The following is a 27,231-nucleotide window of genomic DNA, read 5'->3' as shown; positions in this document are numbered from 1 at the left end:
TTCTTCTGCCATATGTCAGTTTCGAATGAAGACGATCTGCCGTTTTATCCCTTTTAAAACAGCACGCAGTGAGAATTTTAAAAATATATACGTGGAGCGACTCTTGTTTCACGTCGTCATCAAATTTCGAATGAAAAAGAAGTGGGCCGATTATAATATCTAGATAACAACACGCAGCGCCATATGTAAAATAACTATATAATGGGCCAATATATGTGGACCCATACTATAAATAGAAATTACTATTAATAGACCTTTAACGTTTTAAAGATCGGATAAAATATCATGACCGACATAGAAGAGCATATTTCAATTTCTAATGAAGACGATCTACCATTTACTCGAATAAATATCATTACCGACATCGAAAAAGTGAATAAAGATCATACCGACATAGCCCACCTACAAAGACAGCAAAGTTCGACACGTGGCTGGACAAAACGGACGCATTACGTGTAATGCGGCCATAAGTCATCGTTCCCTCTCAGTCTCTCTATAAACCCACTTTTGAGTTTCTCATAGAAGAAGAAAACAATACACTGAAACAGAGAAGAGAGTTTTTGATTGGTTCGATTCGAAAACAGAGAACACAGCTTTTGGAAAAATGGATATGACTCATCCTTCTTCTGTCCAAACTCAAGCAGAAGAACCAATCAAAATCAACCATCCAGGTACGCAAGTAGATTTTAATTTCAGAAACTTGTTATTTTTTTCTTAGGGTGACATTTCTTTTAATTTGCCTAACTACAGAGGAAGAAGAGCATCATGAGAGTGGAGCATCAAAAATGTTCAAGAGAGTGAAAGCAAGAGCCAAGAAGTTCAAGAACAGTCTTACTAAACATGACAACGAGCAAGATCACGATGTTGACGAAGACGACGACGACGAAATTGACGAGCCGGAAAAGCACGTCACACCAGGTTAATCTCTTTGTAATTCCCCTTCACGATCTACGATCTAGCGGTTTTATCTTTGTGACATTAACGGTTTTTCAAATCTGTATAATGAACAGTGCACGAATCATCCGCCATGAGAGCCGGTGTACCGGATAAACCTGAGCGTCTGAGACATCCACGAGAAACTAATGTTCCGGAACCGGAGGAGATCGTTCCACCAAAGACAAATGTTTCTCCTGTCGTGTCTTCCGAGCCCGTTGAGCCTGCAACATTACGAGATGCTACTTACGGACACGAAGCACTGGCTCACTCTGTAAGAACGACGGGTAAGTCGGACAGGGAAGAAGAGACAAGAAACGCACCAGCTCATCCTGTAAGAATGCCTGATCTGCCGGAAAAAGAAGAAGAGAGCAGAGACACTCATGTGCCTCTGCTTTCTGCAACAGAGGATGTGACGAGCACTTTTGCTCCTGGTCAACGGGAAGTCAACGATCTGAGTGTTGAATCTGATGATCAGTCCAAGGGTACTCATCACACTCGACGAGGTAAGAAAACTTTGAGCGGAGTTAAAGGATTGTGTTTTTGTTTCTATAGGGTTTTATGGATCTTAAGTCTCTGTTTTTGGTTTTGATTTAGGAGGTGAAGAAGCTGGAGTAGCAGGGTTTGCTGAGTCTCTAGAAAGGATGAAATTAACTGATGACGTGGAATCGGAATCTAGAATCGAGAAAGATTCGCCGACGAGATTTGGAGGAGGAGAATCAGGAGCTGAGGTGGGAAAAGATATTCCGGCGAGAAACGTCTATGTTGATCAGAAGATCGATTCTGGAATCTACAAGGATTCTTCGACGGACTTTGGCGGTGGAGCTGAGCTGAGGGAAGATTTTCCGGTGAAAAAAAACGATGAGTTTGATCAGAAGATCGAATCTGGAATTTACAAGGACTCCTCGACGGAATTTGGCGGCAAATCTGAGCTGAAGGAAGATTTTCCGGTGAAAAAAAGCAATGAGTTTGATCAGAAGTACGAGTCTGGAATCGGCAAGGATTCGTCGGCGGGTTTTGGCAGTGAATCTGAAACTGGGATAAGGGAAGATTTTCCGGCGAAAAGCCATAATGAGTTCGATCAGAAGTTCGAATCTGGAATCGGAAAAGATTCGCCGACGGGTTATGGCGGCGAATCTGAGCTGAGGGAAGATTTTCCGGTGAAAAAAAGCAATGAGTTTGATCAGAAGTATGAGTCTGGAATCGGAAAGGATATGCTGGCGGGTTTTGGCAGTGTATCTGAAACCGGGACGAGAGAAGATTTCCCGGCGAAAAGCCATAATGAGTTTGATCAGAAGATCGAATCTGCAATCGGAAAGGATTCGCCGACGGGTTTCGGCAGTGTATCTGAAACCGGGACGAGGGAAGATTTCCCGGCGAAAAGCCATGAATTCGAACAGACGGCCGGATATGGAATCGGGAAAAATACCGGCGGTGGAAAACCAGGAACTGAGCGAAGAGAAGATTTTTTGGGGAAAAAATATGAATTTGAAGAGGAGCTTGAATCTGCAGTCGGCAAAGATTCGCCGACGGGCTTTGCCGGAGAATCAGAAACTGGGGTAGGGGAAGGATTAGGTTTGAAGAAAGATTATGGAATCGAGAAAGATTCGGCGAAGGGAAGGCATGGATATGGTGAGGAATCAGGAGGTGGACAGGAGAAATATTCGAAAGTAGAGACTGGTTTGGGAAGAGATTTACCGACAGGAACCAATGATCAGTTCTCACCTGAATTTTCTGGTCCGAAAGAGACAGATCAATTCGATTCGCAAGCTGAGCAGACAAGAGCAGAGCCAAAACCTAGTACCTACACAGAGATGATCGGTTCAGCGACTACGTTCGTTACCGAAAAAGCTGCAGCCACGAAGAACGCCGCCGCTTCGAGTCTAGGTTACTCCGGCGAAACCGCCGCCGGGAAACACGAGAGTCCCGTTGGTGAGAAGATGACTCCTGAAGATGAAAACGTTAAAGGGACTGGATCGCCTTTGACGACGACGAAATTGCCACTCTCCGGCGGCGGAAACGGAGCGGAGGAGACAAAGCAAGGTGTGTCGACTAGAGATAATCTGGCGGAGAGGCTGACACATGAAGAAGAAGACAAAGCGTTTTCTGAGATGGTCTCCGAGAAACTTAATCTCGGAAGAGGAGAAGAAGAGAAGAAGAAGACAGCGACGACAAAGGAAGTAGAAGTGAAGGAGGAGAAGAAACTTTCCGACGAGGTATCCGAGGAGAAAGAACACGGCGAGGCCGTTGATGGAGGAGGAGGAATGGTGGGGAAGATTAAAGGAGCGTACAATTATTGGCTCGGTGGTTCTACGGAGGAGGTGAAGCCTAAATCACCGGTTTCAGTTGAAGAGTCTTCTCAATCACTTGGCTCCACCGTTGGTAAGTTAAACTCACTCTTCTCATGCGTTTAATTAGGCCTTGAATGTTTGCAGATTTTAGAATAGATTTTGGTTTTTGTTTTTCAAAAATCTATTTTTTCATCCATTCAAGATTTTAGTAAAACTGATTCCCTACTTTTTTAGGAAAATTAGTTTTTCAAATAACTACCATTTTGTAAACAAAAACTAAAATCTACTCTTTTTATCTTAATTGTCGTGACTTTTTGTTCTATAAAAATAAAAATATATATATATATATTAATTAAACAATTCTTAGCCATCAATATATTTTTTACATAAAATCATCAGTCTCATACTATCATACATACAAAACAAATCTCATAATTTTGTCAATTAAATTTCTGCAAAATAAATTTAATTTTATTAATAAAAATATATCTAAATTAATAACTTTAAAAGCATACATATTTACATACACATTCATATATGCATTTCAGTAAAAATGTGCTTGTTTTTTTAAACACTTAAAACAAAACAAAGTTTGAAAAAACATAAAAAAATATAAATCAAGGTTTAAAAAAATATATATATATATATAAAACAAAAACCAAAATATAAATAAACCACCATTCAAGTTTTTTTGAACCCAAAATCTACAGCAAAATCAAAAACTGAAAACTCAAAAACTAAAATCTAAAAACCAAAAACCAGAAGTCAAAAACCAAAAACTAAAATCTAAAAACCACTCAAACATTCATGGCCTAAGATTTTTGGTGTGGTTATAATTGCGTGTGGCTTACTCAATGTTTTTTTTTTATTTGCAAATGTAGGGACTAAGGGGTTTCCTGATTCCGGTGTAACTGGGTTGGGAGAAACCGGAAGTGGTACCGGAGCTGTGCCGGCGCAGAAGGGACTTTGAAGAATCTGAGAAGTGAAAAATTTGAGTTTCGCTATTGAATGTGTTTGAGTGTTTCTTGTTGATGCTTTTGTTTTTGTGACTTTTGATGTATTTTTGATTTAATCTTTCTTTGTGTGAAAAAGGATAAAATGATATTTGGTTAATAAAACATTTGCTTTGGATTAAGAAGCTCTTCCTTGAAAGCTACGGGTTATAGATGATATGGGTCTGTTCTGTTTGCCTCACGCCGGCAGCTACGGTTTGCGATTAGATGCTGTGACCAAATACAACTATTTGTTGTTCAACGGTTGATCTCTGCGACTAATCGCAACAGTTTCAATTATTGAATGAATTTAGCGTTTGAATGAATTTAGCGTTAGAAATCAGTGATTTGCATCTAAACACTGTGTTTAACAGTAAAACAGTGTGTTTGACTTCAGAGACTGCGGCAAGTAAACGAACACCGTTTTGGCCATAGCCTGCGGAACCTCCTGCGTTGGCTTTAAGAAACCAAAATATAAGGTTAGATATTTTCGATTCCGGTCCAATCGAATTTTCAATTTTGATCTATTTGGTTCTAGATATTTGGGAAAAAAACAAAACGCCGTCCCAGAACCATGACTAAATTTATTATTCCTTAACAATAAAGAAAGAGTTAATTTGAAAGAAAAAAAAAACAAGTAAAAGGGACCCACAAAATCACCTAAAAAGATGAAACAAGCGTATCTATCGCTAGGTGGGGCTCGTCGAAGCCAAAATCGCATGAACCTTTTTATTATTTTGTTCGGCTCCAAATTTGTGACAATTATACACACACCACATTGCAGTTTCCGAAATTTTCCAATCCTCGAAAATTTCTGAGTTTTCACGCAATTTCTTATTCAATTCGAATTCGACATTTTTTTCCCTTCTTCGATCCAAATCATTTCCACACAAAAAGAAAGAAATCTTTGAGAGATAGATAGATAGAGAGAAAATGGGTGTGGCTCAAGCGATGGAAGCCTTGACGGAGAGAGCAGGTCTGATGAAGGAGTCTCTACAGAAAAGTCAGACCATCACCGATAACATGGTCGGAATCCTCGGCTCCTTCGACCACCGTCTCTCCGCTCTTGAAACCGCCATGCGACCCACTCAGGTTTCACCTCTCTGTTCTGGGTTGTGAGATTTTGAGATCTGTCTTTGTTTTTTATTGCCATTGTTGAAATTGAATCATTAGGCTGTGGATTCGGAGAGAAAATCGCCCTCTTCTTCTTCTTCTTCTTCTTCTTCTAATTTGGCTAATTTCATTTGAATTGTTGGCTTTTTTGGGTGTGATTTGTTATTTGTGTAGATAAGAACCCATTCGATAAGAAGAGCTCACGAGAATATCGACAAGGCGTTGAAAGCAGCTGAGGTTATATTGGATCAATTTGATCTCACTAGAAAGGTTTTTTGGTCTTCTCTTTACACTCTATCATTCAAGCTTATTTTGTTTGCTTGTCTTTCAAGTAATCATATCTTCAAGGTCTTATTTACTCTGTTGTGGGGTCTCAACGTGTTTGATGTACAAATTCCTCTTATTTACTCTTGTTTGGACAATCAGTTTACATATCCTAAGGTTTTAAGGATAAATAGTTATCCTTATTTAGGATTTGGCATATCTGAGCATGATTTTAGTTACCACAGAATGTAGAAATTGTTAGTTTTGAGGTTTGTTTTCAAGCTCTTCTTTAGCTAGAAGGTCACATATATTATGTTACTGATCAAAACTATGTTCTTGCCAAGAAGGACTAAGATCACTTTTTGATGTGTGTGCGTGTTGCAGAATCAATGAATAAGTTGATTGATTGATTAATTTTTTGTTTGTTTGTCAGGCGGAAGCTAAAATATTGAGAGGACCGCACGAGGATCTCGAAAGTTATCTGGAAGCAATTGATCAACTGAGAAGCACTATCAAATTCTTCAGCAGCAACAAGATGTTTAAGAATGCCACTGGAGTTGTTACTCATGCTCACAATATGCTCTCTAAAGCTCTCTCGAAGCTAGAGGATGAGTTTAGGCAGATACTGCAAAACTACAGGTTCGTCTTGGGAAATTCTGATTTTACTTGTGCAAGGATTGTTTCTAACACTTGAATATCTTTTGTTTTCTTTTAAATTTTTTAGCAAGCCAATGGAACCTGATCGCCTTTTCGAATGTCTTCCAAGCAATCTTCGACCATCAACAGATGGTGAAGGTGGTGGCGGAAAAAGTCATGATCCTCATCAAAAGAGCTTAGAAAATGCTATTTTTACAGTTCCAACTGTCATTCCCCCGAGGGTTCTGCCTCTGCTTCATGATTTGGCCCAACAAATGGTTCAAGCTGGTCATCAGCAACAGCTTTTCAAAACTTACAGGTCCAACTTCTGCCAAATTTGTACCTTGTCTTTGACGTAAACAAGTTTTTAAGGCTGGTTTCTTAGTGGTATTATGAGTTTTCTCTTTGAAAAGATCTTAGCATTGCTTTTTAGCATTCTTTGTCGTATGTGATTTATGTACTGATTTATACTCTTTTTATTGAATTTTATTAGGGACACGCGTGCGGCAGTGTTGGAGCAGAGCCTTAAGAAATTAGGTGTGGAGAGGCTTAGCAAAGATGATGTTCAGAGAATGCAATGGGAGGTCTTAGAGGCCAAGATTGGGAATTGGGTCCATTACATGCGAATCTCTGTAAGAAAACAAACACTCTCATTCAAAAAAGACCTTAAAATAGATCGTTACTTGTTCCTTCGCTTACACGGCTCTTGCTTTTGTTGCCTTGAGACAGGTGAAACTGTTATTTGCTGCGGAAAAGAAAATCTGCGACCAAATACTCGATGGCGTTGCGTCACTCAGGGATCAATGTTTTGGTGAAGTCACTGCAAATAGTGTAGCCGTGCTGCTTAGTTTCGGAGAGGCTATTGCTAAAAGCAAGAGATCACCGGAAAAACTTTTTGTTCTGTTGGATATGTATGAAATAATGAGAGAAGTCCAGCCTGAGGTAACATTTACTTTTCTCACACCATCACGCTTAGTGTCAATTATATGTATAAGCGTACTTACTCGCCTTTCCTTTATAGATTGAGTTGGTCTTTGGAAGCCAACCTTGTACCGAGATGAAAGAATCTGCTCTGAATCTGACAAAGCGGTTAGCTCAAACAGCGCAAGAAACATTTGCTGATTTTGAAGAAGCTGTTGAAAAAGATGCTACTAAAACCGCAGTTATGGATGGAACCGTACATCCTCTTACTAGCTATGTCATAAACTATGTCAAGTTCTTGTTCGAGTAAGTAACTCTTACATATACCAAAAGAAAATTTTCCAATCTTGTTGGATTTCTAAGTGTGGTCTTTGGAATTTTTGGAAACAGTTACCAATCGACTTTGAGGCTACTTTTTCAAGAGTTTGACAGTAAAGATCCTGATTCTGAGCTGGGAGCTGTAACAACAAGGATCATGCATGCTTTACAGAACAACCTGGATGGTAAATCCAAGCAATACAAAGATGCAGCATTAACTCAGCTATTTTTAATGAACAATGTTCATTACATAGTCAGATCTGTCAGGAGGTTCTGTTCTGCTTTTTTTTTTGGGATTAAACTCTCTTAAACAGAACCAAAGCCTAAACATAATCAGGGATTAAACTTACATTTTTCACAGATCAGAAGCAAAAGATTTGTTGGGTGATGATTGGGTTCAAATACATCGAAGAATCGTACAACAACACGCAAATCAGTACAAGAGAGTTTCCTGGGCAAAGGTTCACTAATCTTTTTCTATTCAACACACTAAAAGGCTTAAAAGTATATTTTTCTGATTAGTCATTTCTTTCGCAGATTTTGCAGTGTCTAACGGTTCAATCGAGTGGGAGCGGTCCAATAGAAAACTCGAATATATCAAGAGCAGCAGTGAAAGACAGATTCAAGACTTTCAATTCTCAGTTTGAAGAGCTTCACCAAAGACAGTGCCAATGGACAGTTCCGGACAGCGAGTTGCGTGAATCTCTTAGGCTTGCTGTTGCAGAGGTTCTTTTACCTGCCTTCAGATCGTTTCTCAAACGTTTCGGGTACATACAATTCAAGAACCCTTTGAAACAGAATTTGTTATAGTTTTATATGGTTTCGTGTTCAGCAAGAAAGTAATAGAAATGTTGCTGCTTTGTTTGTGTTATGTCTCAGGCCAATGATAGAGAGTGGTAAGAACCCACAAAAGTATATAAGGTTCACTCCTGAAGATCTTGAGCGAATGCTTAACGAGTTCTTTGAAGGCAAGACTTGGAGTGAGCCCAAGAGATAAACAAATTGTATTAATGACTGTTTTCATTTTACTGTACATTCTCTTCTGTTTTATGCAACATTTATAAGTTATTTTGTAACTCTCTTTTTCTTGAAGGTATATCTTTCGTTACAATTTTCTTTTCCTTTTAGTTTGATGAGGTCATAAAAAATTTATTTTCGTTATTAAAGTTGCTGAATGTTTGAGAAAGTGTTACTGTTCGTTAGATTATAGTTTTGCTCAAATGGGACTAAAAGAAATACTAACATGCTAAGTCAATTGTACGTATTATAATTTGTGTGTCAAGTGTCAACTTAAAAAACTTACAATGTGGAAATTTCAGAATACTTCAAATGAGGAAAAAGTCATGATGACTTTGATGAACATGTATTAACCAAACTAGTCCTTACGAGGAGTTCACACATTCCCACAACGATGGACAAACCCAACGATGAATCTATCAAGGTAGACAAAAGAGGAAAAGGCACTGCAGATCATTTCACAAATGAACATCATCGTCTTGTGTTCCATAAGGATGGTAAAGTTGATGAAACGAACACAAGATATGATGCGTGCAAGTTCAAACAAAATCTGCAAAATTACAGGTTCGTCTTTGGATATAGATCTGCTAATGTCCAATTGAAGCAATTTTGTTTGCTCTTGCAAGGATTATATCATTTTGTTCTGTTTTTCTTTCCTTAACCTAGAACGTTTGTAATATATATATATTTAAAACATCATTTCTTAGATTAAGTTTTAGAAGGAAGTCTTATCACTTTTGTTTTTCTTTTCAAAATATTTAGCAAGCCAATAGAACCTGATTGTCTTTTCGAGTGCCTTCCAAGCAATCTTCGACCATTGGACATTGAAAATATTGGCGAAAAGAGTCATGATTTACATCAGAGCTTAGAAAACTCTATTTTTACGATTTCACCGATCATCATAGCGATGGTTGTGCCTCTGCTTCATGATTTAGCTCAACAAATGATTCAAGCTGGTCATCAACAAGAGATTTTTGAAACTTACAGGTCCACTTTCTACTTAATTAATTGTAATACTCTCTCCTCTGCTTCCACCAATATCTTCAAAATACTATGGAAACTTTCAAAATGATAAGTTGATGGACAAACATATTTAAATTGGCAAGCAAAGAAAACTAATTAACTGTGGTTGCTCTAAATCAAACTAGAGATGGGTTACTTTGGGGACCACATTCAAAGGAAACGGCTATAGCAAAAAACAACCTAGCTGATGCATATTTGGCCTTAAAGACACTTTATGCGTTTGTGCGAATCAAAAGAGAAAGACTTTGTTTGGCCACAAGAACAGCGTTTCAAAAAAAGCATTTAGCGTTTTAAGATGCATTCTTGGCGGCAGGTTTGTGTTGCACACAAAGTCCTTATGTGTCATCACTATAAATAGGTGACTTCGGGTATGAGAGAGAGAGAGAGATTAGAGGCTTGAATGAGATCGAAGAGAGAAAATTTGTCAAAGCATAAGCTATTTTCATTGTTTTCTCTAAACATGAACTCATGAAGTATTACAGAGTGTATCTAAGTATTAGGCGGATCACTTGTAACTTTTTTGTTGTGTCATATTCCATCTTTAGGCCTCTTTCGCGCCTGTAAGAGTAAAAATACGTACATGCCCCAAATTCCTGATATTGGGAACCATGCTGCATCCCCTAATACTGTGGGCACACTACCAGGTAAGCGAGAGACAAAGGTGAAGTGGCCATGTCCATCAAGTTATTCTGGCCATTATAAAGCATGTTTAAATACCTTCGGGGTCAGTCCAATTGTCCAAAGAACCATAATAAGCTAATGGCGCTAAGAAATTCACCTAATCTAATTACATATGGTGATAAACGAGAAATGATATTTATCTCCAACAAGTAGAGAAGCCCATATTCTTTATATACTAGTATTGAATCATCTTCACTTTGGATGTTGAATATTCTAACATATATATTTACTTTTCGAAATATATTAGGGATACTCGTGGGGCAGTGTTGGAGCAGAGCCTCCAGAGATTAGGTGTGGAGAGGCTTACTACGGATGATGTTAACAAAATGAATTGGGAGGTTTTACAAGCCAAGATCGAGAAGTGGATCCATTACATGCCAATATCTGTACGAAAACTCTTTGCAAAAAAAAAAAAAAAAAATTAGAGCGTTAAGTGAGTGTTGCCTATTTATAATTTGTCTTGTTGAGACAGGTTAAACAGTTATTTGCTACGGAAAAGAAAATATGCGACCAAATACTCGATGGTGTTGAGTCACTCAGAGATCAATCTTTTGCTGGACTCACTGCCAATAGTTTTGGTGCGCTGATTAGTTTCGGAGAGGCTATTGCTAAAAGCAAGAGATCGCCGGAAAAACTTTTTGCCTTGATAGATATGTTTGAGACAATGACAGAGCTTATGCCCGAGGTAAAGTTACGTAGGCTAATTTCTGCGTTTATGTTCACATGTGGAGTCTTGTTTTTTTTTTTTTTTTTGGTACGTAGTTACGTATTTGTGTTTGTGTTTGCTGAGCTAGCTAGCATAGCACGCCTAACATCTTTTCCCTTTATTTGCAACCATAGTTTGATTTGATCTTTGGAAGCCAACCTTGTACCGAAATGAAAGAATCTACGCTGAATCTTACAAAGCTATTAGCTGAGACAGCGCATGAAATTTTCGCTGATATTTTCGAAGAAGCGGTCAAAAAGGACGAGACTAAACGCATTGTTGTGGATGGATCCGTACATCCACTTACTAGCTACGTAGTAAACTACGTCAAGTATTTGTTCGTTGTTTCTAGACATGGAAACACCTACCAATCGACGTTGAGGTTAATTTTTAAAGAGTTTGGCAATGTGGAAGATCTGAAATCCGTGGTAGTGAGGATCATACAGGCTTTACTTAACAATCTAGATGGTAAATCCAAACAGTACAAAGACGCAGCATTAACTCAACTTTTCCTAATGAACAATGTTCACTATATTGTGAGATCTATCCGGAGGTTTGGCTCGAGCTCTCTTAACTACAGAACCAAAGCCTAAACATATTCTTGAATTAGACTTACGTTTTCACAGGTCAGAAGCGAAAGATTTGTTGGGTGATGATTGGGTTCAAATTCATCGAAAAATCGTGCAACAATACGCAAAGGAGTACAAGAGAGTTTCCTGGGAAAAGGTTTACTGAATCTTTTCATCAGGTTTAATGTTTTACTATGTGTAAAGAGTTTTTTTTCTTCTGATTAGCCATTAATTTTTTTCGCAGATTTTGCAGTGTTTAACGGCTCAGCCGAGTGGGAGCGATCCGATAAAGAACTCGAACATATCAGTAGCATCAGTGAAAGACAGATTCAAGACTTTCAATTCTCAGTTTGAAGAGCTTCACCAAAGACAATGCCGATGGACAGTTCCGGACAGCGAGTTGCGTAAATCTCTCAGGCTTTCTGTTGCGGAGGTTCTTGTACCTGCCTTCATATCGTTTCTCAAACGTTTTGGGTACATACAATTCAAGAACTCTTTTAGTCAGATTTGGTATGGTTTTATAGGGTTTCGTGTTCAGCAAGAAAGTAATAGAAAACGTTGCTGCTTTGTTTATGTTATGTCTCAGGCCAATGATAGAGAGTGGTAAGAACCCACAGAAGTACATAAGGTTTACTCCTGAAGATTTTGAGCGGATGCTTAACGAATTCTTAGGGCAAGACTTGGAGTGAGCCCAAGAGATGAAAAAACCAATGTGTATTAATGTTTGTTTGATTGTTTTCATTACATTTTATGTATTGACTTTTGCAACATTAGAATTTTACATTGTCATACTATCTTGCTTCTTGAAGTATATATCTGATCTTCTTTTTCTTTTGTTGTTGTTATGGTTTCTTTTAATTGAAAGTTAATGAGGTCTCAAACAAAAAACCTTGTAGACTCTTGATTCTGTGGTTTTATTGATTGTTGCCGATGTATTAATTTTTTTTTTGACTTCGTCTACTTCTGAATCAACTGTAAGAATAAAAAAAAATGGGTTAAAACATAAGAATCGATCAAGACATGTACTCTTGTGGTTTGATCAAAAAGCATTTATAAAGACTTGTTGTCCACAATTTCATTTTTGGAAAATTATTAAAGAAGGTAATTAATGCCTTTTGATAAAAGAACGAAAAAAAAACTTAAGCTTCTTCGATCTATTTAAATTGTAAGAGTTGGTAGAAATGGAATTCAAACCGAAATCAAAAGCATATCAAATAAATGAACATAACCATATTTGGTTTCATTCTAATTATGTATTTGTCGACCAGAACTTCAAAAATATGTCTAAATCTACCAGTTAATTTGTCTTCTATAACTTTATTGTAGTCTATTACGTAGTAAGTAACTAAGTATTAAGTAGTAACTAACAATCAGTTCTTTTTGGTTACAAGTGATAATCTACTTGTAAAGCAGTATTTTACGAACCATTTGTCCAATAGAAGTACTAACCAATCCACATTACATAAAGGCAAAACCACGATATAAAAAAAGACGTGATTCTTCTTTATATGAACTGCAGACCTGCAGTAGTGATCAATAGTAATCAAATTTTAAACTCTCTTTTGTAGGTCCGTCTACAAACAGACTTATTTTTATTAATATATTATATTAAAACAGAAGCACATTTAGTACTTGCTTCCAAACATTCCTAACTTTTAAGTGTTTAAAAATAATTTTAATAATTATTTATATTTAATTTCGAAAATTAGTTATTAATTTAAATATTTTTGAAGTTCCTTAAATATAGGTAATTTATATTTGATTTGATTAAAAATAATAAATCAGATATTAATTTAGATTTGATTTAAAGATTCTAATTTAAATAATTTCTATACTATTAAACATTTTTATCAAAAATATCTAGAATTTTTGAAAAACAAAATTTACATATGAAAAATAATGGTCATATTTGAAATATAAAATATTTATAATGATGTAAATGATATGATATTTATGTTGTTTATATAATATATTTACGATTATGATTTATTTACAAATTAATAATAAAATAATAGGTAAAATTCAAATGTATAATTTAAATATTAAATATATATTTTTAAAAATTCGTAGAACTAAAAAAATATAAAAAAAACCGGGTTAAAAATATTTTGGTAACTAATATCACTAATTTTGAATTATATATGTTTATCGAAAATATATTTTTATCAAAACATAAAAAATTAAAAATTATTGCATACACTATAATGTGGTTTGAAAAACCAGTTATACACTCCCTTCGTTGATTAAATTTTAAAAAATTATAATGATAAATAATACTGTTAATACATCTCAAACTTTTAACAAATATTTATATCATACGGTAATATGAACGGAATATTAGAACTATGTTTTTATAATAGTTCATTTTGAATTAATATTAGCCGACGGGTTAAAATTATACTTTTATAATCATAATTAATTTTAATACTATAAAAATATATCTAAACACAAAAATCAATATTTTTGCTTATTAGAAAATATATTTATAAAAATAATTATATCTAGACGTCAACAGCAGGGATCAAAACCTGCGCGGGCGAAGCCCAATAGATTTCAAGTCTATCTCCTTAACCACTCGGACATATTGACATTTTGTCAGAATGTCGCAATGAAAAATTAATATATTTTATTTTTCAACGAAAGTTATGCAACTATTACACGAGAAACTACATGGTTTTAAGCTTTTCCCATGCGAAAGTATAAAAGTCCATGTCAAATTAAAAAATATCAATAAAAAATAGAGAGAGAAAAAAATGAATGAAACCAAGAAAGTTACATAACATGGAGAAAGTGCTTGAATTGATGATGATGATGGTGCACTTATGGAGATATATGATGGAGAAAATCAGGCAATGTATGAATCTAGAGAGCTCGACTTTTGATGATGTCGAGACTCATCTCGCTCGGGTCCGTGGCTTGTAACTCGACCTGAATCCCATCCAATTCTCTCTTGAACCTGTCCTTTGAGCTCGCATACACCATCTTCATCCTCACCCTCGATGAATCCGGTGACCTATCATATATACATGCACATCATCCATAATCTATACTCAATATATATTTCATAAAAAGAAACCATGACATGTAATCATTCTAGTGGTTTGTGCTATTGTAGTACACGTTCAAATTCGCATATTGCAATGCATGTTGTTGAGAAAACAAAACATATGTTTCATAAGACATGCATGCAAAAGGGTATTTGTAATATACCATGCAATGAAGAAGATCTTGCTCTTCTGGCAATTCTCAGCAGTGGTGAAGTCGAAGTCATAGACAGCATAGCGGCATTCATCGGCGGGTAAGGAATTGGAGAAATCGTCGTAGTTCTCCTCGGGACTTCCCAGCTTTTCCACCACCACTTGTTGTCCATCTATCCTGAAGATTATGAACCTATAGTTTCTTTTCGCCTTTAGCTCCAAAAATTTCAACTTACACTCGTCTTCCACCGCCATTCCCGACGCCGCGTTCGCCTAATTTTTTCATTCGTGATGTTTATATATATAAGTTAATTAACATATAGAAGAAACATCCAAAAAAAAATATATATATAGAAGAAACATCATATTAAAAAAACAAAAACATTTCATATAGCCTATATATGAATATGTGCGGATTAGTCCTAAGTCAAAGCTGCGATTGTCTCAAATGCCATTTTGTACATTTACGTTTCACACATGTTGAGAAATAATACATTTTTAGGTTTTTTATACACTTTTTTATATAGTTTCCAAATGGTATTTGCGTTTATTATGGTTTCATTTGAGGAAAAACACCTTTATAATACGTAAACACAAATTGTGATTAAAGCAAAACAAGAACGATGCTCAAACATCTATATGATGCGCAAATTAATTACAAAGATAAAGAAACAAAGGAGAAGAGATCACGCACCATTGCGTTTGGATGATGAAGACAACAAAGAGAAATTAAGAGAGATCTTGTACTTTTTTTTTTTTTTTGATTTTTGTATTGTCCTCTTTTGTGGGAGGAGAGATGAAGAATGAAGAAAAAGAGAAATAATTTTGGGGTAAGAAGAGTTTCTTAATTTGATTTGAAGAGGTTAATCGAGACTAACTCGGACAACCATTAACACCTCTCTTCTTTTAACATCAAACCACACCTTTTTTTCCTCTCTGTCCTTCAATTTCGCCTAACCATCTTTTCTTTCCCAACAATTTTACTAAATTTAGCAATTTTTCTACTCTATATTTAGCTTATTTGTATCCTTATCTTTTTTACACATACAGGGACTATGTCTATCGTCTGGTTTACAAATGTTTTACCGTTTTGGTTGATTTGGTTCTTGTTCGGTTTAAAAGATATCTGACACAGAATTGGCTGTGTGGTTCCATTACAAAACATTGTTCTGTATCTTAAACCGCAATTTGTCCATTACAAGACTCTAGATGCATATAGAAAACGAAAAATTGCCAACCCTTTTAGATCCTCTTGAATTAATTTGAAACAGAATTGGCTGTGTGGTTCCATTACATAACATTTTTCTTAATCTTACACACCAACTTGTCCATTACAAGAACTCTAGATGCATATAAAGAACGAAAAATTTGACCTTTCCTACAAAATTGACGACCCTTTTAGATCCTCTTTGAGTTACTTTTGTGAATCATCCTACGAAATTGACAACCTTTGGACCTTGTTTCTTCTTCGAGATGCTCTTCTGATCTAAATCATCAGGTGTAGTAGCATCAGAGGTCTTGATCTTCTTGCTGCTTACAGGCTCTTCATAGAAATCGTCCTCAAGATCATCCCCACTAAACTTAGTGAGTTTCCCTCTTGGTGTAGCATCAAATCCTGTAGTTTCATGCATAGGGGATGAAGTTAAGATCTTTACAGGATTAAAAGAGATTGCAATTGACTAGGATCACCAAATTTAGAAGCTCAAGAATTGAACGCGCGAGAAAGCAAAAGAAGATGTTTACTTGAACTCTTTGTAGGGGCTGAATCTCTGTTGAGTTTATCGGGGCAGTCTTTGACGAGATGAGCCACACTCCCGCAAACTTTACAAGACCCGCCCTGCCAAAAGAAAAATGTCGAAACTCATTCTTGTATGAGGAAAAGAAAATGATTCGAAACAAGATTTGAGCATCGTACCATTGGGTACACTCCATGCTTGTTTTGAGGACAGTTCTTGCTTATGTGTCCACTCTCCTTGCATATGAAACAACTTGCAAATTTAGTCCCTCCTACAAAAGTAACCAAAAAGACAAATGAATACAGTAGAGCCAACAAATATGGATTTTACAGGCAAGTACTGTTAAAACTCTCCAAATAACACTTCAGACCCTCATTCAAATATCTGTGGGACAGATCTTTAAGCGTATTGAGACGCAAAATCAACAACTCTTCATGTTAATCATCCGAATCTGGATATAACAACATAGTAGCTAAACAGAAACACACACCATCTTCCAAAGGATAAGGACAGTGAGAAAGTGAATGGCCAGTATCTCCACAGTTGTAACAGAGCTTCTTCTCGAAGCTGCTCTCGTCGGTTTTGTCAGGGCAATTCTTAAGACTATGCCCTCGTCTTCTACATTGCAAGCATATCTACGAGCAACAGAACAAACATCAATAAACCAACAAGAGTAGTGTTCGAGTTTACAGTGATTAAGAAACAGCAACATCAAACATCAATCAAACACTTAATTGATCCAAAACCTACTCACCAAGATATAAACCCACCTCTAATCCTAAGACCCTAAATTGGACAAAAACCCTAATCCTAAACTCAATGGTTAAAGAAGGAAACAAGAGAGTTAGAGAATCCAGAAGAGAGCAAGCAAACCTTGTTTTTCTCCCACTCGGATTTTTCAGGGCAGAGCTTAGCAATATGGGTTTTGGACTTGCAGATATAACAACCTTCCCCAGGTTTCATACCAGGAACTCGGAGAGGATGCCTCGTCGAGGAGCCATTTCTCATGGGTTTATCAGTGGAAGATCCAGGTTTCTTACGCTTGAACAAGCTCTTCTTCTTCTTCTTCTTATTGGGGTCTTTTGGCGGCGTCGGTTCTTTTTTTGGAAACTGCTCTGGGTGAGCTTCCTTGTATCGTTTCCGCGCAAGTCTTTGCCTTTGGCTCACCATTGTCGACTACTGTATCCAGAGAGAGAGACGATTGATTTCACAGGCGGCGATGGAGGCAGTGGAGACGAAGAAGAAAGACGCACGAATTTTCTTCAAAGGCTTGTTCTGTGTTTTAAACGGGCCAGACTCTATCCGGCCCAATATTAGATGGGCCCAAATATTTGTTAAACCTAGGAAACACTACTAGGACTTGTTTTCCACGTTTAAAACTATTGTTGGTTTTACGATTATTAGGGTTTGTTTCTTCTCTGTTGCGTCCCGAGTCTAAAACACTTAGGTAAGTGAATCTCGTGACGGATTTTCCATAACTGAGAGCAAACTCACCAGAAGAAAGACGCAAAATATGGAGAGAGCAATAAAAGTCGCGAGAATAAACGAAAACTTGGACAACGAGAGGCTCAATGAGCTGCCAGATGAATTGATCTTGAAGATATTCTCGTTTCTTCCGATGTTCAAAGAGACAGTAGCAACAGAACTCATATCAAGACAATGGTCGGAGAAGGATCCTTGGAAACTGGTGTCGGATGTCACGCTCGATGATGATGATCAAACTCTCGTGACTTTTATGAGTTTTGTTTATGGATCTTTGTTGTCTAACGATGCTCAGATTCTAGAAAGGTTGCATCTCAAGCTAATTACGAGAAAATTCTCGGTTTATTCGGATTCAGACATCGATTTTGTGGTTCGAATCGCGGTTAACCAAGCTTTGAGAAAGCTGAGAATATACTTGTTTGGCAAAACCCTAAATTTTCCGAGTTGCTTGAGTAACTGCACAACCCTAAAATCATTGATACTCAGTGACCTAAAGATCGAGGTTTTCCCGGCTGGTTTTTGTTTGCCGTCGCTCAAAAGTCTGCACCTTTTCTCCGTTAAGCTCTTGGGAAACGAATCCGTTGCAAGCCTTTTGCAAATCTGCCCGGATCTTGAATATTTGGTTATAAATGAAACCAGATATTACGATGATGATAACGTTGACTTCTGCTTGTCATCACTTAAAAGCCTGCACCTTTCATCGGATACATTCTTGAAATTTGGCCATGAATCTGATAGATACGTCTCGCGTCTTTTACAAAGATGCCCGGTTCTTGAGTGTTTGGTTGTAAACAGAGCCAATCGTGACAATGTGATGTTATTCCACATTGATGTGCCTACTTTGAGGAGTTTATCTATCAATGAATCAAGAAGCAGTCGTGACTACGGTTATGAAGGGTTTGTAATAAATGCTCCTGCTTTGGAGGAACTGAACTTTAAGGTTACGTGCAGTAACTTTGTAATGTTTGAATATATGCCTGAGGTGACCAAAGCGAATATCGAGGTTAAGTACTGCGATCAATCTGAGAAGTTCATAGGATCTCTTACCTCAATCCACAGTCTTTCTCTCTGTTCTAAAACTTCAAAGGTAAAAGATGTTCTTACTCCAACAATGTCAAGATTTCTCCTTTTCATGTTTTGTTATTCTTATATACGGTGGATAATAAATATATATATAATTCAAATTGCAGACTCCATATCCTAGAGGCAATTTCTTCTTCTTTCTTGAACATCTAGAGCTATGTACATGTTCTAAAGGTTGGACGAATCTACTTGCTTGTCTACTCAATGGCGCTCCAAGACTTCAATCTCTTAAGCTTGAGTCGGTATGTAGAACACAAACTTTTTCTTTTATTTATGGTTTACTACATGAACAGTATAATAATTGATATACTTGAATAATCAAATAGCATACACACTTTATGAATGATATTTTTTTAATTTATTTTCTATTGATATTTCCTTTACATGTTCACTAGTAGGCAGTAGCAACGCAGAACGTTTTCAATGATTGAATCACGTCTTTTAACACATAGAAACTAGTAAATATCATTCAGTCATAGAAAATAGCTAATTTTCTTTTGAACGATTTATAATGATATGTAATGCTTTTTTTTTTCGTCTCAGAAACATGGTGTCGATTACAATGATCCAATCAAGAACCACTGGATCGAACCAAAAGTTGTTCCCGAATGTTTATCGAAGCATCTTGAGATCTTGGAATGGAGACAATATGAAGGCACAGAGCAAGATAGGGAAGTGGCTGCGTACATACTAGCAAACGCAACTTGTCTAAAGATGGGGACATTCTCAATCTCATCAAAATGTAAAAACAAAAAAGCAGAGTTAAAGAAAATGTCCAGAGTTTCCGAGACATGTCAGTTAGTGTTTGAGTAATATTTCTTATGTGATGGTGTGTGTCTCTAGAAGACACATGAGGATCTCAGCTTTTCTTCTTCATTTCTCCCTGGCTTTGTTTTCTAATCTCCGGATCTTCCTTAATTTGTGGAAACAGAAAAGATTTCGGTTACACTATTGAAAATCTAGTTTTCCATCTACATTATTATTCAACATTATTATTCAATAGGAAAATATATGTGGTATTGAAAAAAGTTGTAGCTAAATTTTTTGTTACTCTAAGAGTTACATTATTCAAACATGAAGAAATTTACAAAAGTTGACGGATAAGACCATCTCCATTGCAGGTCTTTTAGAATTTCTTAAGCTTTAAAAATAATTAAAATAAATGAAAAAGAAATTAAATGTTAAGAACCAGTTGATAAAAGCCTTGTTTAAGAACCCTTCTTAAAAGTTTTTAAACACATATGGTTTTGTTTTATTGGTTTATGTTTTAAAAGTTTTTTCTACGCTAATGGTCGATGGAAATTAGAGCTACTGACAGAAAATTAGAGAAAAAGAAAAATAAAAAATTTATTATTTTAAAATTAATAAGAACCCATAAAGACTTTACCAATGGAGATATTCTAAGTTGAAGTAAAGATCAACGAAAAATCGTCAAAATATTACTGGAATCAATGCACTTAAAAAGAGATACGATACACGAATAAATAGAATAAAAGAAAACATTTGATCCGAGAGAATGCGAATTTAAAGACTCAAAGCTTAGTGAAAAAAAAAAATTTCTCATCCAATATATTGATGAAAATAGAGACGAAATTAAATCTCATTATACTGCTTAAGGAATTTGGCTTAAACACCAAACACAAATTAACAAATTAAGAAAGATTTCTCCATTTTCGTGTGAACCTATTGGTTTTGGACTTGATGGGCCCAATCGTTGATGTGCCCAATCATTAGGTTTTCAGATTTTAAACCGCGATTGCGTTGTTTATTGCGTTTGGAATCAGCATATAATTTGTTGTGTCCTATGTGTACCTTTTTTTTATTGTGAAACCTAATTTGACTAGGGTTTTATTTCTTCTCTGTAGCGTCCCAAGTCTATTTCCTTTTGTAAGTGAACGGGTTTTCCACAACTGAGAGCAAAACAAACGAAAAACATGGAGAGAACAGTAAAATTCGCCAGAGTAAACGAAAACATGGAGAGTCAGAGGCTCAGTGACTTGCCAGATGAATTGATCTTGAAGATATTCTCGTTTCTTCCGATGTTCAAAGAGACCTTAGCAACAAATCTCATATCAAGACGATGGTCGGAGGAAGATCCTTGGAAATTGGTGTCTGATGTCACGCTTGATAATGATGATGACAGTTTCATGAGGTTTATATATGGATCTTTGTTGTCTAACGATGCTCAAACCCTAGAGAGATTGCATCTCAAGCTTGTCCGAAGAAAATCGGCTTCAAACATCGATTTCGTGGTCCAAGTCGCGGTTAATCGATCTGTGAGAAAGCTAAGAATAGACTTGTCTGGAAGAGCCCTAGTGTTACCGAGATGCTTGAGTACTTGCAAAACCCTAAAATCATTGATACTCCGTGAAGTAAGTATCGTGGTTTATCCGGATGGGTTATGTTTGCCGTCGCTCAAAACTCTACACCTTTTCTCCGTTAATTTCTCGGGCTTCGAAACTGTTGCAAGTATTTTACAAATCTGCCCGGATCTTGAATATTTGGTTTTAAAGCAAACCAAATATCACGATGTGCCCATTGTTGGGGCTAGGTCCTTGTTGCCATCACTCAAAAGTCTCCACCTTTTATCGGTTAAATTCTCTAGCGATGAATCTGTTGCTAGTCTTTTAAGAAAATGCGAGGCTCTTGAAGATTTGGTTATAAACCGGACCGAATACGACAATGTGAAGTTATTCAATATCAATGTGCCTACTTTGAGAAGTTTATCTATCAATAACTCAAGAAGGAAACAAGTCTACATTGGGGAGGATTATGGGTTTGTGGTAAATGCTCCTGTTTTAGAGAAACTGAACATTAAGGATACGTGCAGTAACTTTCTAAGGTTTGAATATATGCCTGAGGTGACCAAGGCGAATATCGAGGTTATTTGTCATGAGAATAAGTTCATAGGATCTCTTACCTCAATCCAAGATCTTTCTTTTTGTGCTCTAACTTCAACGGTAAAAGATGTTCTTACTCCAACAATGTCAAGATTTCTCTTCTTTTTTTTTTTAATGTTTTTGTTATCCTCGTAACATTTTTTTGGGTAAGATGTTAAGAACCTCGTAACATTTAATAATATATATAATTTAAATTGCAGACTCCATATCCTAGAGGCACTTTCTTCTTCTTTTTTGAACATCTAGAGCTATGTACATGTTCTGAGGGATGGGCCAATCTACTTGCTTGTATACTCAATGACGCTCCAAGACTTCAATCTCTTAAGCTTGATTCGGTATGTAGAACACAAACTTTTTTTCCTTTTTCGGGTTTACTAGTTTGTTACATAAAAAGTATAGTAACAGATATACTCGAATAATCATATAGCATAAACACTTTATTAGTGATATTTTTATTTTATTTTCTAGTGATATTTCTTTTACACGTTCACTAGTAACAACGCAGAATGTTTTTAATGATGGAATCACGTCTTTTAAACATAGAAAATAGTGTAACATTCAGTCATATTTCTGTTTCCGCTATAACGATTTTATAATGACACGAAATGTTTTTTTTTTCTCGTCTCAGAAACATAGTGGTCGCCATTACGATGATCCAATCATGAACCACTGGATCGAACCAAAAGTTGTTCCCGAATGTTTATCGAAGCATCTTGAGATCTTGGAATGGAGACCATATGAAGGCAGAAAGCAAGAGAGGAAAGTGGCTGCCTACATACTAGCAAACGCAACTTGTCTAAAGACGGGGACCTTCTTAATCTCATCAAGGTGTAAGAGCAAATATGTGTCAGAGTTGAAGACAATGTCCAGAGTTTCAGAGACATATCAGTTAGTGTTTAAGTAATTTCTAGAATACTCATAAGGTTCTCAGCTTTCTTCTTCCTTTCTCCCTGACTTTGTTTTTGGTGTTTGTTCTTTAATCTCCGGATCTTCTATAATTTGTGAAAGCAGAAAAGATTTTGTTTACATTATTGATAAAGGTTACACTATACTATACATAGTTGAAAATGGGTCATATGGGCTCCAGACAAATAAAAAGTTCATTTCTCAATGAAATCGAAGTTGTAGATCACACAATTGCCAATAATATTTAGAAATTGTTTTAGCACTTTTAGCGTTTTCGTTTAAAGATACTTTTTTGTGTGTGAATACAACAAACTTTCGAGTCGAGTGGATACTGAAATCAATTATCCATTCGAGTATGAGTACCCGAATTACGTGTCCATCCTAGTATCAATAAACACAAGCATATTTATTGGGTTATATAATAAGATTGATTACTAATATAACTATATAAGCGAACAACTTTCACCATCTCTTACCACTCGTGTTGGTTTTTTTTGTTACTAAAAAATATATATAAGCATTACATGATGTAATATGTTCTTAATTATTCTCTTTGGAATCTCATGACATGCATGGTACGTCTTCTCTCCATTCTTGCTTGCCTTAATTAATACGATGAAGGTGCCGGCGCGTAAGACATATGATCCATTGATGTAGCCGGCTCTGGTGCCATCTCACCCAACCTGACCGGTCCAACCGGTCCTAGTGTGTCCATTACAATACCCGAACTCCTAATTTCAGACATTGCCCTTCTTGATTTCCCTTGTTGCGATTCACATAGCTTTGGCAAGTATACTCCTATGTCAAGATCAAACAAAATAAAATTAAACCGAAATCTATTTGAGAAAAAAAAGAGTAATCGGACCTGCCGGTATCACAAAACCGTACCTTCGCCAGCTGCAAGATTGTAGAAGAGATCGACGATGTTAGGGCATTGGGTTAAGCATTTAACCGAGCAGAGTTTCTGAGTAAACCGGGATTCCAAAAATCCGTCTGATGATATACCCAAAGATTTCCGGTCTAAACCACAGGCTTTAATGCACTCGTCTGATTCAATAATGTTTGTGACCTTGTCCGCTTCTATCTCCGATGCTCGACACATATACACCTCGATCCCACTCCTCTTCACGCTCTTCTCCAAAACGCAGCGTTTTCCTGCGGCCGAGACCGCGAATGCGCATGTGTCTTTGTCCAGATTCTCGCACTTGACTTCGTGCCCTATACGAATTAGTGCCAATCGCGTACTAAATATTTGTATGTCCTCGAAATAACAATATCTTGGTTAAAAATGTTGTTGTATAATAAAACTATATCTAGCTTGTGTACTTGTCGATTTATTCGATATATTTGCAGAGAAACTTACCAAGTGTCGTTTGCAAATAGACGGCAAGAAGAAGCATAGAAACAACAAAGACTGTCTTCAAACCCATGCTGTAAAGTGGAGACACAAAGAGAGAAATATAAGAAATGCTCTGAGAGAAACTTTGCCTAAAGAAGAGGAGATTTTCTTTGGGTGTGATTATATGTTTTGGAGAAATAGCCTATTTATAGAGTGGTGATAAATCAATACATGAATTTTAGAATTTCTTAGAAAATTTAAATATGTTTATTTTCTTTAATTTCAAAAGAGTAATGACAATTCTGTTGACAAATGAAACACCAAGGAGTGTTTACGTGGCAATCATTGAAGAGTCGTCGTTATATTAGTTAGGCAAACACTTTGATTCATTAGCAAAACAAATGTTTTTTTGGGGGGTTCAAATAACAAAATAAATGTATCATTCTGATTGTATACGTTTAGTTTGAATTTAAGTGTCTACGATGAACGACAATGTATATACCATGCTGAAAACTTCTTATAAAATTGCGTCTAATCTGTAATAAATCGGATTTTTTCAAAAATCAAACCCTTAAACATAGTGTTGAGTACTCAACCTTGATTGACTGTTGAACCAAAGAAACTCTCACCAACGATTGGTTTGTACATTGCATATCAAATGAAAGGGAACAAATTATTTTAGTATAGATTTCGCATTCAGAAGAGAATGGTCATTCAGTTTAATCTTCTATGCTGAAGCTCTAACTAGTTCTACGACTTAATTTATATCTATAAATCCGACAATCTCTAGTTACACTTATTTAAAATAAAATGCAGAGCTACGAGCATTTGGATAATACTTTCGATCAACTTTAACTAATATAAACGAAATATTATTGTGAACAACATATTATTTGAGCAAAATATGTACTCTAGTAGTTTGTGTTAGTGTTATTATTCTATTATTAGTCCGGTTCCAAATAATGTCATGAAAAAAATTAAACATTATGTTGACAAAAAAAGGACATTCTGTTTGGAGATACAGTAGAACCTCTATAAATTAATACTCGATAAATTAATAATCACTATAAATTAATAAATTTTGATAATTCCAAGTCGGGCCAATGTAAAAATCCATCAAATTCGATAAGACAATAAGATAATAATTTTTTTTGAAACCATTATGTAAATATATGGTCCCAACAAAAACATAAATTAATAATTATATAAATTTATGTAAATATATGTAAATATAATATTCTAAATTATGACTAATGTATTTGTTTTTACTTATAGTTAAAATTTCATTGATTCTCACATCTCTAATTATTATATCAGTAGTTCTTATTACTGTTTTACTATATACATTCAAAATTTATAATGATTTTTTGATGTGATAATTGATTTTAATACATGTAAATATTTTTAAATGTATTGTAGTATTATCTTTAATTTTATCATCAATAATACTGATAGTAGCCATGGTTTTTTTATAAATTTTAAACTTATGAACATGTATATTTTTACATAAATTAATAAGTATTAATTTATAGATAAATTAATATCACGTTAAATTAATAAAATATCATAGTCTCAACATTATTAATTTATAGAGGTTTTACTGTATGCTTCAAATATATTTTTAAGTAATCGAAATTTCTATTTTCATCTCAATAAAAAAAATAACGTGGAAATTTGGCTTGAAAAATATAATTCCGTTGTCAATGGCGAAGATTATGCTGTCAAAGTCGAGATGTGAATACTTGACTGACTTAATCACTTTTCCTAAAATCTGGCATGGAACCATCTTCTACTTAGGGTCATAATTATAGTTGGACCATTTAGTCTTCTTTACCAAACATTAAACATATAGACTAAGAAAACAATGCATCGAATATATAAAGTCTACATAAAGTCGTGTGTAAGCTTTTACTTAGTGCCCGTTTATCTATGATTTTTAAACGTTAATTTGCAACCAAGTTCGATAATTTCTTTGTTCTATTGAAGTTTTAATGTATATTGAAAAATCTTAATTCCAACGTCATTTGCCCTCCCCTTGATTTAGTAAATTTCTCAACTCCTCTCTAACAAGTTCATTGGCTAATGAGATATGTAAGGTAATGTCTTTGACAGTAGTTAGTTTGGTGCTTTTGAACTGAAAATTTATTCAGAATTTAAAATGGGTAATAAATATTCTGTAACGACCCGAGAAGGAGGCTAATCAAACCTATACAAAAATTCCAGAAATACAATACCATAATAGATGGACGTGAGAAACGTTGGGGAGGCTAGAGGTTACCTTAAAGGATGCCTAAAGCGATATCTCCTTTATCGGCATATTAATTTTTGTATTTTAATTAAAAATCCTTTATAACAAACAAAAAAAAAACGTGAAATAGAAGCCCGTAATTGACGGCAAAGACTTCTTCAGTTCTAACGTGGAGATGGCCAAGTTCTGTACTATGGTTTTTCCAACAGAGAGACTTCTTGGCTACGTAAGAGCATAAACAACGCAGTTTTTACATGCGTCTTTTATGAATAAAAATATTATTTTAATAAATTGAATTCCTGAAAAAGCAAAACACGTCTCTACAATTGAAACTATAAGAGACGTCTCTAACTCAATTTTATTATTAAAAAATTATTTAAGAGACTTTAGTGAGTCTTAACGATGTTTATGGTCTAAGGACAGTCACGAGTCATCCTCACTACTTAGATATTTTATACATACGAATAGATCCAAATTTCAGTTGTTCAGTAATACTTTACTAGACGTTAAATTCATGTGGAATATGGTTCCACAAACCCAACCAGTTCCAAAGTGACTTTGTCTGTTCTGAGGTTCTATGCTTGGGTTGGAGACTTTATATCAATTATCACACAGATTCTAAAAAAGTCGAAATTCTACTTAAAACAAATTTTGAACTTTTTTTTTCGTCTGATGTGATATTTTGAGCTTTTTTTAAACAGATCGATATACTATCAAATAATTATGTCCGCTAAAGTTATATCAAATAAATATGTGTTAGAACAATTATTTATTTTTCAAACTTATAATTCTTTTGGACTTTTCTACAAGTGAAATAGGCTCAAACTTTTTCAGGCTCACGCAGTATGATATTTTTTTGCAACTGTTTTACGAATA

At 35.6% G+C, this 27,231-nt stretch overlaps 8 protein-coding genes across 8 annotated transcripts; 5 read left to right on the top strand and 3 right to left on the bottom strand.

The window, feature by feature from the left end:
• Positions 1 to 530: 530 nt before the first annotated feature.
• LOC18016378 (low-temperature-induced 65 kDa protein) lies at positions 531 to 4,359 on the top strand. Its single transcript, XM_006401774.2, has 5 exons — positions 531 to 671; positions 751 to 918; positions 1,011 to 1,439; positions 1,531 to 3,315; positions 4,106 to 4,359. Exons 1-5 carry the CDS (start codon positions 605 to 607, stop codon positions 4,192 to 4,194), a joined length of 2,538 nt encoding a protein of 845 aa, XP_006401837.2. The 5' UTR covers positions 531 to 604; the 3' UTR covers positions 4,195 to 4,359.
• A 790-nt stretch (positions 4,360 to 5,149) lies between these two features.
• Positions 5,150 to 8,491, top strand: LOC18016377 (exocyst complex component EXO70A1). The gene is made up of 11 exons (XM_006401773.2): positions 5,150 to 5,308; positions 5,504 to 5,599; positions 6,027 to 6,232; positions 6,318 to 6,548; positions 6,723 to 6,861; positions 6,959 to 7,171; positions 7,251 to 7,456; positions 7,541 to 7,738; positions 7,830 to 7,929; positions 8,006 to 8,235; positions 8,348 to 8,491. Exons 1-11 carry the CDS (start codon positions 5,150 to 5,152, stop codon positions 8,463 to 8,465), a joined length of 1,896 nt encoding a protein of 631 aa, XP_006401836.1. The 3' UTR covers positions 8,466 to 8,491.
• Positions 8,492 to 8,879: 388 nt separating this feature from the next.
• LOC18016376 (exocyst complex component EXO70A1) lies at positions 8,880 to 12,153 on the top strand. The gene is made up of 8 exons (XM_024155477.1): positions 8,880 to 9,049; positions 9,248 to 9,472; positions 10,437 to 10,575; positions 10,662 to 10,874; positions 11,030 to 11,448; positions 11,522 to 11,621; positions 11,709 to 11,938; positions 12,051 to 12,153. The coding sequence occupies exons 1-8, from the start codon at positions 8,880 to 8,882 to the stop codon at positions 12,151 to 12,153; spliced, it is 1,599 nt and encodes a 532-aa protein (XP_024011245.1).
• Positions 12,154 to 14,180: 2,027 nt separating this feature from the next.
• LOC18016375 (actin-depolymerizing factor 12) lies at positions 14,181 to 15,460 on the bottom strand. Its single transcript, XM_006401771.2, has 3 exons — positions 15,356 to 15,460; positions 14,675 to 14,934; positions 14,181 to 14,477 (listed from the first exon to the last, which is right to left on the bottom strand). Exons 1-3 carry the CDS (start codon positions 15,356 to 15,358, stop codon positions 14,327 to 14,329), a joined length of 414 nt encoding a protein of 137 aa, XP_006401834.1. The 5' UTR covers positions 15,359 to 15,460; the 3' UTR covers positions 14,181 to 14,326.
• A 439-nt stretch (positions 15,461 to 15,899) lies between these two features.
• On the bottom strand, positions 15,900 to 17,624 carry LOC18016374 (uncharacterized protein C683.02c). Its single transcript, XM_006401770.2, has 5 exons — positions 17,271 to 17,624; positions 16,888 to 17,032; positions 16,577 to 16,668; positions 16,405 to 16,498; positions 15,900 to 16,276 (listed from the first exon to the last, which is right to left on the bottom strand). Exons 1-5 carry the CDS (start codon positions 17,565 to 17,567, stop codon positions 16,089 to 16,091), a joined length of 816 nt encoding a protein of 271 aa, XP_006401833.1. The 5' UTR covers positions 17,568 to 17,624; the 3' UTR covers positions 15,900 to 16,088.
• Positions 17,625 to 17,910: 286 nt separating this feature from the next.
• On the top strand, positions 17,911 to 19,775 carry LOC112086516 (putative FBD-associated F-box protein At5g56560). The gene is made up of 3 exons (XM_024155476.1): positions 17,911 to 18,966; positions 19,070 to 19,204; positions 19,506 to 19,775. The coding sequence occupies exons 1-3, from the start codon at positions 17,911 to 17,913 to the stop codon at positions 19,773 to 19,775; spliced, it is 1,461 nt and encodes a 486-aa protein (XP_024011244.1).
• Positions 19,776 to 20,935: 1,160 nt separating this feature from the next.
• On the top strand, positions 20,936 to 22,766 carry LOC18016373 (putative FBD-associated F-box protein At5g56560). The gene is made up of 3 exons (XM_006401769.1): positions 20,936 to 21,922; positions 22,063 to 22,197; positions 22,491 to 22,766. Exons 1-3 carry the CDS (start codon positions 20,936 to 20,938, stop codon positions 22,764 to 22,766), a joined length of 1,398 nt encoding a protein of 465 aa, XP_006401832.1.
• Positions 22,767 to 23,157: 391 nt separating this feature from the next.
• Positions 23,158 to 24,282, bottom strand: LOC18016372. Its single transcript, XM_006401768.2, has 3 exons — positions 24,132 to 24,282; positions 23,657 to 23,986; positions 23,158 to 23,566 (listed from the first exon to the last, which is right to left on the bottom strand). Exons 1-3 carry the CDS (start codon positions 24,196 to 24,198, stop codon positions 23,376 to 23,378), a joined length of 588 nt encoding a protein of 195 aa, XP_006401831.1. The 5' UTR covers positions 24,199 to 24,282; the 3' UTR covers positions 23,158 to 23,375.
• Between the last annotated feature and the right edge of the window lie 2,949 nt (positions 24,283 to 27,231).

The sequence above is a fragment of the Eutrema salsugineum genome, unplaced genomic scaffold (assembly GCF_000478725.1).
Source record: "Eutrema salsugineum unplaced genomic scaffold, Eutsalg1_0 scaffold_2, whole genome shotgun sequence".
In the NCBI taxonomy this organism is placed as follows: Eukaryota; Viridiplantae; Streptophyta; class Magnoliopsida; order Brassicales; family Brassicaceae; genus Eutrema; species Eutrema salsugineum.
Note: the sequence above shows the minus strand (reverse complement) of the source record. Positions and strands in the feature narration are given on the sequence as shown.

Bases quoted from the DNA above. Each gene is read 5' to 3' on its own strand.
- LOC18016378 (XM_006401774.2), top strand. From the start codon at position 605: ATGGATATGACTCATCCTTCTTCTGTCCAAACTCAAGCAGAAGAACCA. The intron at 1,440-1,530 runs GTAAGAAAACTT...GTTTTGATTTAG, and splicing joins TACTCATCACACTCGACGAG to GAGGTGAAGAAGCTGGAGTA. The intron at 3,316-4,105 runs GTAAGTTAAACT...TTGCAAATGTAG, and splicing joins ATCACTTGGCTCCACCGTTG to GGACTAAGGGGTTTCCTGAT.
- LOC18016377 (XM_006401773.2), top strand. From the start codon at position 5,150: ATGGGTGTGGCTCAAGCGATGGAAGCCTTGACGGAGAGAGCAGGTCTG. The intron at 6,233-6,317 runs GTTCGTCTTGGG...TAAATTTTTTAG, and splicing joins CAGATACTGCAAAACTACAG to CAAGCCAATGGAACCTGATC. The intron at 6,549-6,722 runs GTCCAACTTCTG...GAATTTTATTAG, and splicing joins CAGCTTTTCAAAACTTACAG to GGACACGCGTGCGGCAGTGT.
- LOC18016376 (XM_024155477.1), top strand. From the start codon at position 8,880: ATGGACAAACCCAACGATGAATCTATCAAGGTAGACAAAAGAGGAAAA. The intron at 10,875-11,029 runs GTAAAGTTACGT...TTGCAACCATAG, and splicing joins TGACAGAGCTTATGCCCGAG to TTTGATTTGATCTTTGGAAG. The intron at 11,449-11,521 runs GTTTGGCTCGAG...ACGTTTTCACAG, and splicing joins ATTGTGAGATCTATCCGGAG to GTCAGAAGCGAAAGATTTGT.
- LOC18016375 (XM_006401771.2), bottom strand. The intron at 14,478-14,674 runs GTATATTACAAA...TATATATGATAG, and splicing joins AAGATCTTCTTCATTGCATG to GTCACCGGATTCATCGAGGG.
- LOC18016374 (XM_006401770.2), bottom strand. From the start codon at position 17,567: ATGGTGAGCCAAAGGCAAAGACTTGCGCGGAAACGATACAAGGAAGCT. The intron at 16,669-16,887 runs GTGTGTGTTTCT...TTACTTTTGTAG, and splicing joins TCCTTATCCTTTGGAAGATG to GAGGGACTAAATTTGCAAGT. The intron at 16,499-16,576 runs GTACGATGCTCA...TTCTTTTGGCAG, and splicing joins AGCATGGAGTGTACCCAATG to GGCGGGTCTTGTAAAGTTTG.
- LOC112086516 (XM_024155476.1), top strand. From the start codon at position 17,911: ATGGAGAGAGCAATAAAAGTCGCGAGAATAAACGAAAACTTGGACAAC. The intron at 18,967-19,069 runs GTAAAAGATGTT...TTCAAATTGCAG, and splicing joins TCTGTTCTAAAACTTCAAAG to ACTCCATATCCTAGAGGCAA. The intron at 19,205-19,505 runs GTATGTAGAACA...TTTTCGTCTCAG, and splicing joins AATCTCTTAAGCTTGAGTCG to AAACATGGTGTCGATTACAA.
- LOC18016373 (XM_006401769.1), top strand. From the start codon at position 20,936: ATGGAGAGTCAGAGGCTCAGTGACTTGCCAGATGAATTGATCTTGAAG. The intron at 21,923-22,062 runs GTAAAAGATGTT...TTTAAATTGCAG, and splicing joins TTTGTGCTCTAACTTCAACG to ACTCCATATCCTAGAGGCAC. The intron at 22,198-22,490 runs GTATGTAGAACA...TTCTCGTCTCAG, and splicing joins AATCTCTTAAGCTTGATTCG to AAACATAGTGGTCGCCATTA.
- LOC18016372 (XM_006401768.2), bottom strand. From the start codon at position 24,198: ATGGGTTTGAAGACAGTCTTTGTTGTTTCTATGCTTCTTCTTGCCGTC. The intron at 23,987-24,131 runs GTAAGTTTCTCT...TAATTCGTATAG, and splicing joins CTATTTGCAAACGACACTTG to GGCACGAAGTCAAGTGCGAG. The intron at 23,567-23,656 runs GTACGGTTTTGT...ATCTTGACATAG, and splicing joins CAATCTTGCAGCTGGCGAAG to GAGTATACTTGCCAAAGCTA.